This window comes from Notolepis coatsorum (assembly GCF_963971535.1).
Source record: "Notolepis coatsorum genome assembly, chromosome: 6".
In the NCBI taxonomy this organism is placed as follows: domain Eukaryota; kingdom Metazoa; phylum Chordata; class Actinopteri; order Aulopiformes; family Paralepididae; genus Notolepis; species Notolepis coatsorum.
In genome coordinates this window covers 53000866-53018298 of record NC_140170.1, presented here as the reverse complement: position 1 = coordinate 53018298, position 17433 = coordinate 53000866, and the positions used below count along the sequence as shown (strand labels likewise).

Genomic DNA, 17433 nt, shown 5'->3' with positions numbered 1-17433 from the left:
ACGCTCACTTAAAACAGCGCACCTCCCAGCTGCTTCTATAGAAAGTAGGTAAACATTTTTTTATTTATTTTTTGCAATTAATCAATCAATTCTCACAGTTTTTATTTTGTTCCACAATGACTCATGACCCATCAATTACATCATCCAACATTGTTTAAGAAACTAAGACATTCGCCGTGACAGAATCGTTTTTCATTTAGTCGTTATGACCCTATCACCATATCCTTTCTTATTACATGTGAAATGCTTGCTTGTGATTGGTCAATAGCGCGCGTCAGAGGTCCGTTATCACACGATAACGGACCTCTGCCAAGCAATAATGACCGCTGTGCGCAGCTGTTCGCAATCAAGCCCACTACAACACTGTATCAGTGCTGCTCAGCATATGCACAGCTGCACTCAGTCATCAGTGCAATCAGACCACAGACCTGCCGACTGCCGATAATAATAATCACTTTATTTGGTCTGACAGAGCCACAGAACAACTGCGTTTGCATTTGATCTCGTCTTGTCGATGGTGTACAATGAATTAGGTATATTTGTTAGTAAGTTAGCCATGTAATAAGCGGGATAATGTATAGCTATACTCGATCATTGTCGCAAAATAATTTACCTTCATTGACGTTTAAAACACCTCGGCGCTGCGCCTCGGTATTTTAAACTCCGTGTCGGTCAATTATTTTGCGACAATGACCTCGTAGCTATACATTATCCCTTACATAATGTTACTGTCCGGCTTGTCCGCCATCTTGCTTACACTTCTTAAAAACTTGCATGGCGGAGTGATAGTAATGCGGTTGTGGGCGGGTCCTGGGACCAAGAGCGTTGGGTTATGACAAATACCCACGTGTAAGTTGACTGTTTCAGCCAATCAGAATCGAGAAATTTGCATGCCGTTGTATAAATATACACACACATATATACAGTATATATATGCACACATACACACACATATACACACACGCACATATATATATGCACACATACATAATATATATATACACACACACATATATACAGTATATATATATATATATACACACATATACACACACACAGTCCAGCCGCTAAGCTTCTCCTCTTCATCTTCCTCCTCCTCCTCCTCCTCACTCTTCATCCCTGCTCCTGGCCCACTTCCTGTATCTGAGAGGTCAACAGCTCTCCTGCTGTCGGAGAACGCCAGGTCAACACTGCCAGGGTTAGGGGTTCCATTCCCTGTGTAGCTCAGTGGGTAGAGCAAGGCTTTCTTCTTCTTTGTCTACAGCACCGTTAAACAGTTTGTCTGTTTCTTATGTTGACAAAATAGAAATGGTACTCACGTTGTGTGTGTGTGTGTGTGTGTGTGTGTGTGTGTGTGTAGAGGGATCGTGGCCAGCATCCTGGTGTTCCTGTGTTTCGGAGTCACTCAAGCAAAAGACGGTCCTTTTACCAGACCACATCCAGGTGAGACACACACACACACACACACGTACACACACACGCACACATACACACACACACACACGCACACACACACACACACACACACACACACACACACACACACACACACACACACACACATCCTTTTACCAGACTGTAGTGTGGTAGTGAAAGATTAACCGTCTGTAGTGTGGTGGTGAAAGGGTTAACCTTCTGTAGTATGGTAGTGAAAGGTTAACCGTCTGTAGTGTGGTAGTGAAAGGGTTAACCTTCTGTAGTGTGGTAGTGAAAGGGTTAACCGTCTGTAGTGTGGTAGTGAAAGGGTTAACCTGTAGTGTGGTAGTGAAAGGTTAACCATCTGTAGTGTGGTAGTGAAAGGGTTAACCTTCTGTAGTGATAGTGAAAGGGTTAGCCTTCTGTAGTGTGGTAGTGAAAGGGTTAACCTTCTGTAGTGGTAGTGAAAGGTTAACCGTCTGTCGTGTGATAGTGAAAGGGTTAACCTTCTGTAGTGTGGTAGTGAAAGGGTTAACCGTCTCTAGTGTGGTAGTGAAAGGGTTAACCATCTGTAGTGTGGTGGTTAAAGGGTTAACCTTCTGTAGTGTGGTAGTGAAAGGGTTGACCGTCTGTAGTGTGGTAGTGAAAGGGTTAACCTTCTGTAGTGTGGTAGTGAAAGGTTAACCGTCTGTAGTGTGGTAGTGAGAGGGTTAACCTTCTGTAGTGGTAGTGAAAGGTTAACCGTCTGTAGTGTGGCAGTGAAGGGTTAACCTTCTGTAGTGTGGTAGTGAAAGGGTTAACCTTCTGTAGTGTGGTAGTGAAAGGGTTAACCTTCTGTAGTGTGGTAGTGAAAGGTTAACCTTCTGTAGTGTGGTAGTGAAGGGTTAACCTTCTGTAGTGTGGTAGTGAAAGGTTAACCGTCTGTAGTGTGGTAGTGAAAGGTTAACCTTCTGTAGTGTGGTAGTGAAGGGTTAACCTTCTGTAGTGTGGTAGTGAAAGGTTAACCGTCTGTAGCGTGGTAGTGAAAAGGTTAACCTTCTGTAGTGTGGTAGTGAAAGGTTAACCGTCTGTAGTGTGGTAGTGAAAGGTTAACCGTCTGTAGTGTGGTAGTGAAGGGTTAACCTTCTGTAGTGTGGTAGTGAAAGGTTAACCTTCTGTAGTGTGGTAGTGAAAGGTTAACCATCTGTAGTGTGGTAGTGAAAGGTTAACCTTCTGTAGTGTGGTAGTGAAAGGTTAACCTTCTGTAGTGTGGTAGTGAAAGGTTAACCGTCTGTAGTGTGGTAGTGAAAGGTTAACCTTCTGTAGTGTGGTAGTGAAAGGTTAACCGTCTGTAGTGTGGTAGTGAAAGGTTAACCGTCTGTAGTGTGGTAGTGAAAGGTTAACCGTCTGTAGTGTGGTAGTGAAAGGGTTAACCTTCTGTAGTGTGGTAGTGAAAGGTTAACCGTCTGTAGTGTGGTAGTGAAAGGTTTAACCTGCTGTAGTGTGGTAGTGAAAGGGTTAACCCTTTGGCGTGTGGTAGTGAAAGGGTTAACCTTCTGTAGGGTGGTTGTGAAAGGTTAACCGTCTGTAGTGTGGTAGTGAAAGGTTAACCGTCTGTAGTGTGGTAGTGAAAGGTTAACCGTCTGTAGTGTGGTAGTGAAAGGTTAACCGTCTGTAGTGTGGTAGTGAAAGGGTTAACCTTCTGTAGTGTGGTAGTGAAAGGTTAACCGTCTGTAGTGTGGTAGTGAAAGGTTTAACCTGCTGTAGTGTGGTAGTGAAAGGGTTAACAGTCTGTAGTGTGGTTGTGAAAGGGTTAACCCTTTGTCGTGTGGTAGTGAAAGGGTTAACCTTCTGTAGTGTGGTAGTGAAAGGTTAACCGTCTGTAGTGTGGTAGTGAAAGGGTTAACCTTCTGTAGTGTGGTAGTGAAAGGTTAACTGTCTGTAGTGTGGCAGTGAAAGGTTTAACCTGCTGTAGTGTGGTAGTGAAAGGGTTAACAGTCTATAGTGTGGTTGTGAAAGGGTTAACCCTTTGTCGTGTGGTAGTGAAAGGGTTAACCTTCTGTAGTGTGGTTGTGAAAGGGTTAACCCTTTGTTGTGTGGTAGTGAAAGGGTTAACCTTCTGTAGTGTGGTTGTGAAAGGGTTAACCTTCTGTAGTGTGGTTGTGAAAGGGTTAACCTTCTGTAGTGTGGTAGTGAAAGGGTTAACCTTCTGTAGTGTGGTAGTGAAAGGGTTAACCTTCTGTAGTGTGGTGTAGTCGAGTCACTAAATCCAGAGTCCGAGTCGAGTCTCCAGTCCGAGTCACCAAAGAAGAGTCCGAGTCGAGTCTCGAGTCCCCAGTGTTCGAGTCCGAGTCCAAGTCACCAAAGAAGAGTCTGAGTCGAGTCCCCATTACCCTAGTCCGAGTCCGAGTCCAAGTCATCAAGGTTGAGTCCACTCCACTTTGGCAGTCAAAGAGCTGACGTACCAAAAAAAAAAGGTCTACCTTAACTCATTCAGCGCCAGGGGTCGCTGTCTACCTTCTGGCTAGAACGCCAGGGCTTTAATCAATGGGGAGACTGCGAAATTTGCGAGTGCTTAAAATATATCTTATATTATAGCTATGGGTCTAATAACACCGTCAATTGTCATTGAGTTGCTTCTGGTCAACATGCAAAAAACAGATTGTTTTTTCATCCGTACATTTCCGTTTTATACCGTTTTGAATATGAGTATAGTTTTGGTGATTCTTAGGCTGCGGTTACACTAGGGCCATTTCATTTAGTTTAATTTCGCTTTTCAGAACGCTGCGTATTGGCAGGCAAGTAAGAGTTAAGTTAGACGTTGTTTTGTCTCGTCTACTATATACATGTAGTACAATGCCAAAGCAGTAGGTAGCGATGTAGTTCATACATGAAGGCCATTTTTAACCAATCAGAAAGGTTGAACGAGACACTCCACATCCTGCTCAATCTCAAAAGTCACCATCTTTATTTTATTTTTATTTTTTTTATCTACCTTTTCGCCCATTTTCTATTTTTCTCCCATCCCAATTTCGTATCGTCCAATTCTTCCCTCCCCTGTCTCGAACGCTGTTAGGCTGTGCCTCCCACAAGCCGGCTGCAATGTGGACGAAGCCTTACATCACGTGTCCTCTCCGGTACTCGAGGAAGCAGCCGTCGCATCTTTTCACCTGCACAGCGCGATCTCTCAGCGTCGGGGGTCTGCGTTTGGAGGGCACGCCGCCCCCGTCGCTTCCTGATTCTGCTGCGCAGGCGCACCAACCGACCTGTAGGAGTCGCTGTCCACAACGTCCGATCCCCACCCATCAGCTTCCCACCCCCTAATACTGCCAATGGACCTGTCTCAAAACCCTGCCCTCTTTTCTTGATCCTCCAATCACAGCTGTCGCTTACCTCTGACTTCCTCGTACAAACTTTGTTTGTACGAGGAAGTCAGAGGTAAGCGACAGCTGTGATTGGAGGATCAAGAAAAGGGGCAGGGTTTGAGACAGGTCTATTGTATTAGTATGAACGACCAGCCAAGCTGATAGCCATGCGGAGAGCTGGGCTCGAACCCAGCGTCTCCTGCATTGGTGGTGAGCACCTTGCCCACTGCACCACCTAGCCGAAAAAAAAAATAAAACACCATCTTTATACCTCGCATGAGCCATTTAGCCACATAGCATTTATTTTTCAGCAAGAAATAAAGTGCAATAAACAAAAACGGATACATTCACTGTGTGTTCTGCCTCATTTGTTGATGATTTGTTGATGAAACAAAACTAACATCAACACAATTGACCACCAAGAGCGGAGTTTAGTCCCACAAAAATATCGCTGATTTTGTTAGCTTACGTGCTAACGTGATTGGGATATGCCAGTATAACAGTATAGCATTGTGGCTAGCAGCCAAGTAACGTTAATGCTAGCAGAATGAATGGATGTAAACGTTATTTAACAGATTGCAGAATGGGTACAATACAATACGGCTCAATACAAACAATTGTTAAGGGAATGCAGACTGTTGTAGCTTGTTATATTAATCAGCGCGATTGTTCAACTTGACTAACAGGGTCTGAAAGTAACGTTAGCTAGGTAGCTAACATTAGCTCACGAGCGAGACAACGCCTCATGTATTAAACAAAAGTGAATAGATGACTGGGCCATTTTGTTTAATGCTTGTTATGTTGAAAGAGGAGCTCTGAGCTGCTCATGCAGTCGACTCTTGCGTGGTAAGGGTTTGTTGACATGACATGGGTCTGGGAGGGGGAGAATTTGGCTTCAGTCTCTACTGCACATGGGCATTGGGCAGAACAGCTCCATATCCAGCTCACGCAAATGACATGGCACCATTTTCGGCGAGTTTCCAAAACGAAAACACCTTTTCAGCGTTCCCGCTAGGGAAACGCGCTTTCCTGCCAAAACTGCATTTCTTTTTAACTTGGACATGCAAACGTAATCATTCAGCGACAAAACGTTGCTGTTTTAGCCCAGTGTAACCATGGCCTTAGTAATCCCAGGAAAAGACGCGATAATAGCGTTTTAGTGGAATCCACTTATCACGTTGTCATTTCTCGCCTGATTATCGAATCTTCCTGAAATCAACGCTAGATTATCGTTATTATCATTATCATTGTCATACGACCGCCAGTCACTTATTGACCTAAACTCCGGACTCAAAGAGGAGTTTAGAGACACTTTATCATGCAAAGAATGGCCAACGGAGATCAGAAGGGACAAAGACGGCCGCAGGACAAAGAAGAAACACAGAGAGAAGAGGAGCGGGATCAGATTAAGGCTAAGAAGATCTGCTTACCGTCCGGCTATTCCATCTATCTTCCTGGCGAATGCACGTTCGCTAGAGAGTAAGATGGATGATTTACGAGCACGGGTCCGATTCCAGCGAGAGATGAAGGACTGCAATATCCTGTGTTTCACGGAGACCTGGTTGAAACCAGTGACTCCTGATCACAGCATCTCTCCCTCCAACTCCTTCACCATCTTCAGAGTGGACCGTACAGAGGCCTCCGGGAAGAGCATCGGCGGGGGTCTCTGCCTTATGACCAACAACGGCTGGACTAGCTCCGGGGAAGTGCAGATACTCTCCCGTTCATGCTCCGCCGACATGGAACACCTCTCGATCCAATGTCGCCCCTTCCATCTTCCACGCGAGTTCACTGCAGTAATCATGACTGCCGTATACATTCCCCCCCAAGCGAACGTCGGCAGGGCACTAGCAGAACTACACAACCATCTAAACACACACCAGATCAAGCATCCAGACGCGGCCATGATTGTAGCCGGGGATTTCAATCAGGCGAATCTGAAAAAAGTCATGCCGTCTTTCTTTCAGCACATTGTCTGCTCCACAAGGGGAGGAAATACACTCAACCACTGTTATACCCTGTTTAGAGCCGGATACAAGGCTGTACCGGCTCCACCATTAGCGGGAGCGATGAACACGTTGGATCATGCCGCCATCTTGTTGGTCCCCGCTTACAAACAAAGATCACGTGACGCCGTCGTGTCACGTGAGGTAAAAAGATGGACCGACCAATCAGAGGCCACGCTTCAGGACGCACTCGATGGCGTCGACTGGGGAATGTTCGAGAGAAGCACCAGTGACGTCAGCGAGTTCACAGACACTGTGGTGTCCTTCATAACAACACTCGCTGACAGTATTGTCCCCACAAAAAAGGCGAGGGTGTTCCCGAACCAGAAACCATGGGTGGACAGTACTATCAGAGCAGCTCTGAACTCTCGCACCAATGCTTATAACCTTGGCAGAGAGTCAGGAAACATGGAAGAGTACAAGACAACAGTCTACACTCTGCGCAAGGCTGTTAAACTTGCTAAGAGGACGTATGCCGACAAGATGGAGGCACAAATGGCACAGAATGACACAAGAGGCTTATGGCAGGGACTGAGGACTATAACTGACTACAAAGTCAGCGCCCCCTCAATGGGGAGCGACGACGCCTCCCTTGCGGACCAGCTCAACACCTTCTACGCGCGGTTTGGTGCAAACAGTGGCGCTGCTAGCTCAACAGCTAGTGACGTCACTGGTGCGCCGGCTGTTGTGGAGGCGGGGGGGGCGGGGACGCTCTCTCATTGACGGTACACAGTGTGAGAAGAGCATTTATGCAGGTGAACACCAGGAAGGCGGCTGGCCCAGATAGAATAACAGGATGCATACTTAAGTCCTGTGCTAACCAGCTAGCCCCTGTGTTCACCACCATATTTAATCGATCCCTGAAGGAGTCAGTGGTCCCTGCCTGCTTCAAGATGTCTACCATTATCCCGGTACCAAAGAAACCCTCCCCAGCAGGTCTCAATGACTACAGACCGGTGGCACTCACCTCTGTGCCCATGAAATGTTTCGAGAGGCTGGTCAAGGATCACATTTGTGCCTCCCTCCCCAGTGATATGGACCCTATGCAATTTGCATACAGACCAAACAGGTCCACTGACGATGCGGTCTCCCAAGTACTGCACAGCACCCTCTCTCACCTGGACCGTCAGAAGGGGGGCTATGTGAGACTGTTGTTCATTGACTACAGCTCAGCGTTCAACACCATAGTCCCCACCAGACTGGTGGACAAGCTGATCGAGCTGGGTCTGAGCTCCGCTCTGAGCGCCTGGATACTGGACTTTCTGAGTGAAAGACCCCAGGCGGTCAGGGTGGGGGGTCAGACCTCCAACACCATCACCCTGAGCATCGGGTCCCCCCAGGGCTGTGTTCTGAGCCCCCTGCTGTACTCACTATACACACACGACTGTGTGGCCAAGTTCAGCTCCAACTCCATAGTGAAGTTTGCAGACGACACGGTGGTGGTGGGGCTGATCTCGAACAACGACGAGAAGGCCTACCGGGAGGAGGTTGAGGTACTGGAACGCTGGTGCCAGGACAACAGCCTGCTCCTGAACATTGGTAAAACCAAGGAGCTGATCGTGGATTATAGGAGAGGACAGCAGGAGACACACACACCACTGAGGATAAACGGGGCCACCGTGGACAGGGTGAGCAGCTTCAAGTACCTGCGGGTCCACATCTCAGAGGATCTGACATGGTCAACACACATAGACTCAGTCGTAAAAAAGGCGAAGCAGCGCCTCTACCACCTGAGACAGTTAAGGAAGTTCAGAGTATTGGGGAAGATACTCCAGTCCTTCTACTCCGGAGCTGTAGAGAGCATCTTGACTGGAAACATCACTGCCTGGTATGGAAACAGCACGGCACAGGACAAGAAGGCCCTACAGAGAGTGGTGCGCTCTGCCGAGCGTACCACAGGTATTGCACTACCTCCCCTGCAGGTTCTATACAACAAGAGGTGCAAATCCAGAGCCTGCAGAATAATGAAAGACCCTCACCACCCCAATAACAGCCTGTTCCAGCTGCTGAGGTCAGGCAGACGCCTGCGAACACCAGCTACTAGGACAGAGAAGCTTCGGCTCAGCTTCTTCCCCCAGGCCATCAGAGCCTTGAACAATGAACACTGAACTCTCCACACACAAGCACACATTAGCACACACACGACACGCACGCTGTGCACGCTCGCACACTAGCAGCCACTTTAACATGAGAAAGCACTCACTCATGCTGCACACGCCCACACTTATGGCCACAAAGGAAAGGTCACTTTAACATATAGTAACAGTGTATTGCACTACCAAGGGACCTAGCATGTCCTTCATGCTCTGTAAATAACTATGTACAAATACCGTGATGTCCCACTATGTTACCTGTTTATTGCACAATGTTGTTTATTGGATTCCATTATATGTTGTACTACTATATTGCACATCGTTGCGGGCAAGACCACCCGCATTTCATTGTATACTTGTATGCTGTGACAAATAAAACTCTTGACTTGACTTGATCCTTCCTCATGCAAGAATGAAACAAGGCTTGTAGCGGGGCGCTTGCCCCCCCCCCCCCCCCCCCCCCCCCCCGCAGCCAACGGTACACAGCACAACACATTCCACAGACACAGCTTCGATCGCGGGAGAAAGAAATATCAGATCAACGCAAGATTTGATATATAGTGTTCTTACCTTGTTTCTGATGTAATGCAAAAAAAAGAATCCAATTATCTGATTGCCAGTGTTGCAGTGCTGGTATAACGCGGTATAACGGCGTTTTACCTCGGTCACTGAGGCTGAAGTACGCGCAATCGTGCACGGATATGTTCCCGCGTGTATGCGCAGTCACGCACACAAAAATCCGCTGTTCCCATTCGTTGTAACTAAGTATCGGCTCGGCCCGCGGCCACCGTTTTTACATAACAAAAGCACAGGTAGAGTAGGCTGACCAAACGTCCTCTTTTGCCCGGACATGTCCTCTTTTCACGCCCTGTCCGGGGCGTCCGGGTGGGGGGGTTTATTAATTCATCGAAATGTCCGGGGTTTCACTGTTTTTCAGTTTCAGTTTCAGTTTCACGGCCCTTTGCGAGCATCTGAAGGCTCGGGGCTGCATTTTTCGCCGAACATATAAATTACCGAAAAAAGCGCTATTCGTTGCCGTTCGAATGCCATCTGGATCGCCAAAATCCGTGCCTCGGTTCTCGAGTTACATGCCGATATGTCAGGCATGCGACTTTTTACATGGCATTATCCAACCCGACTCCCGGAGAAGCATGCAGCTGCAGAGCCGCAGAGCCAGCGGCGCTATCTGGGCCGCGCGCTGACGGCCGCGCTGTGAGGCAATAGTATCCAGCTGCAGGACGAGAGCACCAACACTCTCAGGACCGCAACACTTTAAGGACCCACACTTTAAGGACCCTCGCTTCCATTGGCTGATTTGGGTCACATGACCGTCCCACCCAATGGCTGAATTGATTGATTGATTGATTGATTGATTGATTGAAAACTTTATTAACAGATTGCAGAATGGGTACAGTACAGCTAAATACATACAATTGTTAAGGGGATGCAGACCAGAGAAAGACTTTCGTCTTGTTTACATCAGGGTCCCCCATTTTCAATTCATCATAACATATATGACATACACGACATACAGATAGACAGTACTGCTACATCTATACATTTATGACATATACCAGATTTGCAAATACAGTACTGTTTGTGATACAAAAGTTTCATACGCTGCTACCTTTTTCAGCTTCTCTATTTCAAGGCAAAAAAAAATAAATCTGTGCCAAAAAAACCTGTGCGCGCACGCGCGTGGAGCGGTTGACCTACTGTCAATTTGCCACTGCACTACTGCTGATCGCCATTCCAAATACTGCTCGTGGAGGTCCGTCCCACGTTGTCTGGCATTGCATATGAAGGGGGGGGGGGGGGGGGGGGGGCAGCATCGCAGATGTATCGTTGTAAACGCTCGTCCTGCCGGAGTATTTAAACCCCGCCCGCACGGCTCAGATCGGCCCAGAAAAGAAACTACATAATTTCTAATGGAGTGCAATACCGGCTGGAAGGCGTAGGCGGCGGTATTTGCCCTTTTGCGAGCTCAGACCCATTCCCAATGATAACATCAGGCTGGATGGATGAAAAATGAATGGATATAGCTAATAAAAGAAATAACGATTAAAACCCGACTTTTCTCGTGATTGGCGCTGAACGGTTGGCGAGTTAACCCGTGATTGCCGCAGAATGAGTTAAACATAAATGACACGGCGGTCACCGTTTCAAAATGAGTTAATTTACTTTGTGACACAATAGCCATCAATATATAGTAGTGCCAAATGATTAGGGCCTATTACAAAAATGTTCATAATAATTGATCAATTAACATGTAACATGTCCGAGTCTTCGCCTGCACCTTCCGAGTCCGAATGCAGTCAATGCTCGAGTCCGAGTCATCAGTGCTCTCTCAAGTCCAAGTCGAGTCACGAGTCCTGAAAATCAGTTTAGGACTCTGACTCGAGTACTGCAACACTGCCTGTCACTCACTGTCCTCATCTAATAAAGCAGAAATGCCATCAAATATCTCAAAGAAATTCCAGATTGATTCCCTCGCTGTGTGAACTGTTTCAGATGCATCATGGGGCCGAGGCTGCTGCGAACGCCAAGACTATCGGAGACTAGAGAAACCTGTAGACTAGAGAGACTAGAGAGACATGTAGACTAGAGAGACATGTAGACTGTTTGTTAATGACTATGTAGTCAGTCTGCAGACTATAGATGGTGATTTTGACAATCTCTCTCCGCCTGTATTTGGATGGTCTGTCTGGTGCAGTCGGGCGGCAGCACGCGTCAGCTGATCCTGAATCTGTTGTGTTGGGCTAAAGTTAATTTAAGAAATACAAGGACTTTATTCATGGCTGTTGTGAAAGCAGCCGGGTGTATTTCTGTTTTTAATCTGCAGCCTGACGTTCTGTCCTCCGAGTCCACACACATGGTGTCTGTTCAGTGGAGCTAGTCCTGTTCAGTGGAGCTAGTCCTGTTTAGTCCTGTTCAGTGGAGCTAGTCCTGTTCAGTGGAGCTAGTCCTGTTCAGTGGAGCTAGTCCTGTTCAGTGGAGCCAGTCCTGTTCAGTGGAGCTAGTCCTGTTCAGTGGAGCCAGTCCTGTTCAGTGGAGCTAGTCCTGTTTAGTCCTGTTCAGTGGAGCTAGTCCTGTTCAGTGGAGCCAGTCCTGTTCAGTGGAGCTAGTCCTGTTCAGTCCTGTTCAGTGGAGCTAGTCCTGTTCAGTGGAGCTAGTCCTGTTCAGTCCTGTTCAGTGGAGCTAGTCCTGTTCAGTGGAGCTAGTCCTGTTTAGTCCTGTTCAGTGGAGCCAGTCCTGTTCAGTGGAGCTAGTCCTGTTTAGTCCTGTTCAGTGGAGCTAGTCCTGTTCAGTGGAGCTAGTCCTGTTTAGTCCTGTTCAGTGGAGCTAGTCCTGTTCAGTGGAGCTAGTCCTGTTTAGTCCTGTTCAGTGGAGCTAGTCCTGTTCAGTGGAGCTAGTCCTGTTTAGTCCTGTTCAGTGGAGCTAGTCCTGTTCAGTGGAGCTAGTCCTGTTTAGTCCTGTTCAGTGGAGCCAGTCCTGTTCAGTGGAGCTAGTCCTGTTTAGTCCTGTTCAGTGGAGCTAGTCCTGTTCAGTGGAGCTAGTCCTGTTTAGTCCTGTTCAGTGGAGCTAGTCCTGTTCAGTGGAGCTAGTCCTGTTCAGTGGAGCTAGTCCTGTTCAGTGGAGCCAGTCCTGTTCAGTGGAGCTAGTCCTGTTTAGTCCTGTTCAGTGGAGCTAGTCCTGTTCAGTCCTGTTCAGTGGAGCTAGTCCTGTTCAGTGGAGCTAGTCCTGTTCAGTGGAGCTAGTCCTGTTCAGTGGAGCTAGTCCTGTTTAGTCCTGTTCAGTGGAGCTAGTCCTGTTCAGTGGAGCTAGTCCTGTTTAGTCCTGTTCAGTGGAGCTAGTCCTGTTTAGTCCTGTTCAGTGGAGCTAGTCCTGTTCAGTCCTGTTCAGTGGAGCTAGTCCTGTTCAGTGGAGCCAGTCCTGTTCAGTGGAGCTAGTCCTGTTTAGTCCTGTTCAGTGGAGCTAGTCCTGTTCAGTCCTGTTCAGTGGATCTAGTCCTGTTTAGTCCTGTTCAGTGGAGCTAGTCCTGTTTAGTCCTGTTCAGTGGAGCTAGTCCTGTTCAGTGGAGCCAGTCCTGTTCAGTGGAGCCAGTCCTGTTCAGTGGAGCTAGTCCTGTTCAGTCCTGTTCAGTGGAGCTAGTCCTGTTCAGTGGAGCCAGTCCTGTTCAGTGGAGCTAGTCCTGTTTAGTCCTGTTCAGTGGAGCTAGTCCTGTTTAGTCCTGTTTAGTGGAGCTAGTCCTGTTCAGTGGAGCCAGTCCTGTTCAGTCCTGTTTAGTCCTGTTCAGTCCACTTCAGTCCTGTTTAGTCCTGTTCAGTCCACTTCAGTCCTGTTTGGTCCTGTTCAGTCCACTTCAGTGGAGCTAGTCCTGTTCAGTCCACTTCAGTGGAGCTAGTCCTGTTCAGTCCTGTTTAGTCCTGTTCAGTCCTGTTTAGTCCTGTTCAGTCCTGTTCAGTCCTGTTTAGTCCTGTTCAGTCCACTTCAGTCCTGTTTACTCCACTTTTGACCCTGTGTCTCCCTGGGAGATTTTGATGGTATGATTATTGTCTGAGGAAATATCACGGTTTCACGGTTTTCCCAATTTAAGAAAGATAACATTTTTAAAAAATATTATGTTTTTAATCTGTGTATATTTTGAATAAAATTGTCACACAGGCTGCAGGATCCTTTTTTCTGCATTAGGATAAACACACACACACGCCTCTTTTTGCTACAGACACAATTTTAAGAAAAAAGTCAAATCATGGCTCCTCGACAATGTCAAAAACTAGATTTAAAAATGCATGAAAATGTTGTCTGATACATTGTTGTCTGTGGCTACGTTTGTACTGCATTTAAAATGTTTATGTCTATGTTTAGTTTGTCATATTGTTATTTATGGTCATGTTTTGTATTGATTGTCTGTCTTGAGACCAAGGACCACAATGGAAATAAGTCTTGACTTTTTTGTGTAGCATCCTTGACGTTTTTCTGGAATCTTGTATTTTTTTAAATGTCTAATCAAATCAAATCAAAGCCCAACCAGATTGCTCTTCAGTAACTATGGAAATGCACTTCATATGTTGCCTGGAAACAAGCTGAATTCCAACGTGCACAACTGTTGTAACTTTAACTACTGTAACAGCCAACATGAGTGAACAACAAGGTAGGCCTGCCACACTGCTGCAGACATGTTTAAGTAGGGTGTAACGCTAGCCCCTTTCGGGACTGTGATGCACCGAGTACGACCATTGAAAACTTCTACAATTAGACTCTAAACACTCCCACTCCCAGATTGAAGCTCAATTAGGATGTTTTATGTCAACACACACACACACAGACACACACACACACACACACACACACACACACACACACACACACACACAGACGCACACACCACCACAGTGGCCCATTAGCAGGAACAGACTGCTCTGAGGTGCTCCAGGGAACAGACACTTATAATCTCTCTCTCTCTTTCTCTCTCTCTCTCTCTCTCTCTCTCTCTCTCTCTCTCTCTCTCTCTCGCCCCCCTCTCTCTGTGTGTCTCTCTCTCGCCCCCCTCTCTCTGTGTGTGTCTGTCTCTCTCTCTCCCCCCTCTCTCAATTCAATTCAAGTGGCTTTATTGGCATGACGCAGCTTGTACATGTTGCCAAAGCAAATGGTTGATAACATAAGCATGGATTACAAAACACATATTAATGTCATAGTATATACAAAGATTTTCATCATAAAATAGAACATAAAATATTACGGCATAAACATGTCAGGTGACTGTCACTCACTGTCCCTCAGTCTATGGCAGGCAGCAACATAGGCTGCTGCTAGCTCACAGCTTGTTGAGTCCTCCCCTAGTAGGACTGGTAGTTTTCCTGTATCTGGTAGTGCAAGAAAACCTTTAGTTATTAGTTCAAATTTTAAAAAATGCGTTTCTCTAATATCTTTATATTTTTCACATTTGGTGAGGAAGTGCAACTCAGTTTCAGGCTCACTGAGGATGCAATGACAGCATAGCCTTTGCTCTGCAGGGAGCCAGGTTTTCCTGTGCCTTCCCTTTTCAACAGCGAGGCTGTGCTCACTCAGTCTGTATTTTGTCAAGGTTCTTTTTAGTTGTTGATCAGTCACCATGCTCAAGTAATCTGCTATGGTGTACTGTCGATTTAGAGCCAGATAGCACTGCATTTTGCTCTGTGCTTTTGTTTGTGTTTTCCAATAGGTGATGTAGTTTTGTTTTAGCTGTGTAGTAATTTGATTTATTCTGATTGGTGATGTGTTCTGTTCCTGTTAAGAGAGCAAGTTTGTGGACTCAGCCTCAGGACCAGCTGGGTAAGGGGGTTCCTGATGCTCCTCTGCTCTTGGCACTGCAGGGCTTGATAATGGTACAAGAGGGGGTCACTTCGTTTTAGGTGTGTCCAAAAGTTAATTGCTCTTTTTTGTATTTTTAGTATTAGTGGGTAACGGCCTAATTCTGCCCTGCATGCATTGTTTGTAGTTTTCCTCTGGACATGTAGGAGAATCTTACAGAACTCTGCATGCAGGGTCTCAATGGGGTGTTTGTCCCATTGGGTAAAGTCTTGTTTTGTAAGTGGACCCCACACCTCACTGCCATAGAGTGCAATTGGTTCAATAACACATTCAATACATTTTAACCAGATTCGAATTGGTATTTCTGTTTGGATATTTCTTTTTATGGCATAGAAAGCCCGGCGTGCTTTCCCTAAAATGTCCAGTTGAACTTAGTTGTAGGCCTAAATATGTGTAATGTGTGCAGTACTCTACATGTTTTGTACCAATTGAGAACTTTGGTAGGACGTCCTGAGATCTGGATCTTTTTTGGAATACCATTATTTTGGTCTTTTTGGGGTTTACTGCCAGGGCCCTGACAGTAATGCTCTAGCAGGTCCAGGCTCTGCTGTAGGCCGTCTGCTGTGGGGGACAACACAACCAGGTCATCTGCAAAGAGCAGGCATTTCACTTCCCGATTGTGGAGACTTAGACCGGGGGCAGAGGACTTTTCTAGTATATTAGCCGATTCATTAATATAGATATTGAAGAGTGCCGGGCTGAGGTTGCAGCCCTGACGAACGCCTCGCCCTTGGGTAAAGAATTCTGTTCTTTTTTTGCCAATTTTTACGCTGCACATATTACCAGAGTACATTGATTTAATAATATCATATGTTTTACCCCCTACACCACTCTCTATGACTTTATAGAACAATCCTGTATGCCAAATAGAATCAAAAGCCTTTTGGAAGTCAATAAAACAGGCACATATTTTGGTTTTATTTTGGTTTATATGTTTATCAATTAGGGTATGTAGGGTGTAAATATGATCGGTTGTGCGGTGTTTTGGTATAAATCCAATTTGGCTTTTACTCAAGACATTGTGCTTGGTAAGGAAGTTTAAAAGTCTGGTATTCATAAAACTACAGAAAACCTTCCCCAGATTACTGGTCACACAGATGCCTCTGTAGTTATTAGGGTCAAATTTGTCTCCGCTTTTATAGATTGGGGTTATGAGTCCGTGATTCCAGATGTCAGGAAAATATCCTACACTCAGGACCAAATTGAATAGTTTTAATATAGCCAATTGGAATTTCTTGTTCATATTTTTCATCATCTCATTCAAGATGCCATCAGGTCCACAAACCTTTTTAGATTTAAGAGTTTGTAGTTTCTTAATCGGTTCCTGCTCAATAATTGGGGAGTCTAATGGGTTTTCATTGTCTTTTATGGCAAGCTCCAATTTAGTCAATCTATCAAGAATTTGAGATTGTTCTGTGTTTCCATCAATTTGAACAGTGTGGTATAGTGTTTTAAAATGGGTTGTCCATATATCACTGTTCTGTATAGCCAATTCCTGTTTTTGTGGTTTGTTTATGTGTTTCCAATGTTGCCAAAAGTTGTTTGTATTGATTGCCTCCTCAATTAGTGTCAGTTGCTGTTTGTCATATTGTTGTTTTTTGGTTCTGAGTGTACGTTTGTAGAGTTTTAGGGTCTCACAGTGTGTGTGTGTCTCTCTCTGTCTTTCTCTCTGCCCCCCCATCGCTCTCTCTGTCTCTCTCTCCCCTCTCTCTGTGTCTTTCTCTCTCTCTCTCTCTCTCTCTCTCTCTCTCTCTCTCTCTCTCTCTCTCTCTCTCTCTCTCTCTCTCTCTCTCTCTCTCTCTCTCTCTGTGTCTCTCTATCCTACAGCATACTGGCGGTTCTGGTTATGTGTGAGCGTGGTGTACGAGCTGTTCCTCATCTTCATCCTGTTCCAGGTGGGTGTGTTGAAACTAAATCACTACCACACAGAATATTCCTTCTAAAAAGACACATAGGTTCGAACCATTCGAATATCTATTGTTGCACATTATGTCCACAAGAGGGAAAACCAATACAACGGGAGACATAACTAGTAGGCTATAGGTCATTTATTTAAACAAAATAAATATCAACATACCTACAACAGCATACAAATAGAATAATGTATAATTTCAATCTCTCAGAAGGGTCTGTCTCTCGGAGTAAGATCAAATTAATGAAAGTTCACAGTATATAGAACGGACATTTATACACAAAAATGAAAAAGGCGTGATAAACATC

The 17433-nt window shown here is 45.9% G+C and overlaps 1 protein-coding gene across 3 annotated transcripts in view; it reads left to right on the top strand.

Annotated features, from left to right (window-relative positions):
* LOC311229918 (phosphatidylserine synthase 2) overlaps window positions 1-17433 on the top strand; it is a 100156-nt gene that overhangs the window by 47374 nt on the left and 35349 nt on the right. For all 3 annotated transcript variants that reach the window (XM_084315990.1, XM_084315992.1, XM_084315991.1), the window contains exons 4-5: window positions 1361-1443; window positions 17041-17108. In XM_084315990.1, coding sequence (XP_084172116.1) covers window positions 1361-1443; window positions 17041-17108 — 151 coding nt within the window. The remainder of the gene's footprint in view (window positions 1-1360; window positions 1444-17040; window positions 17109-17433) is intronic.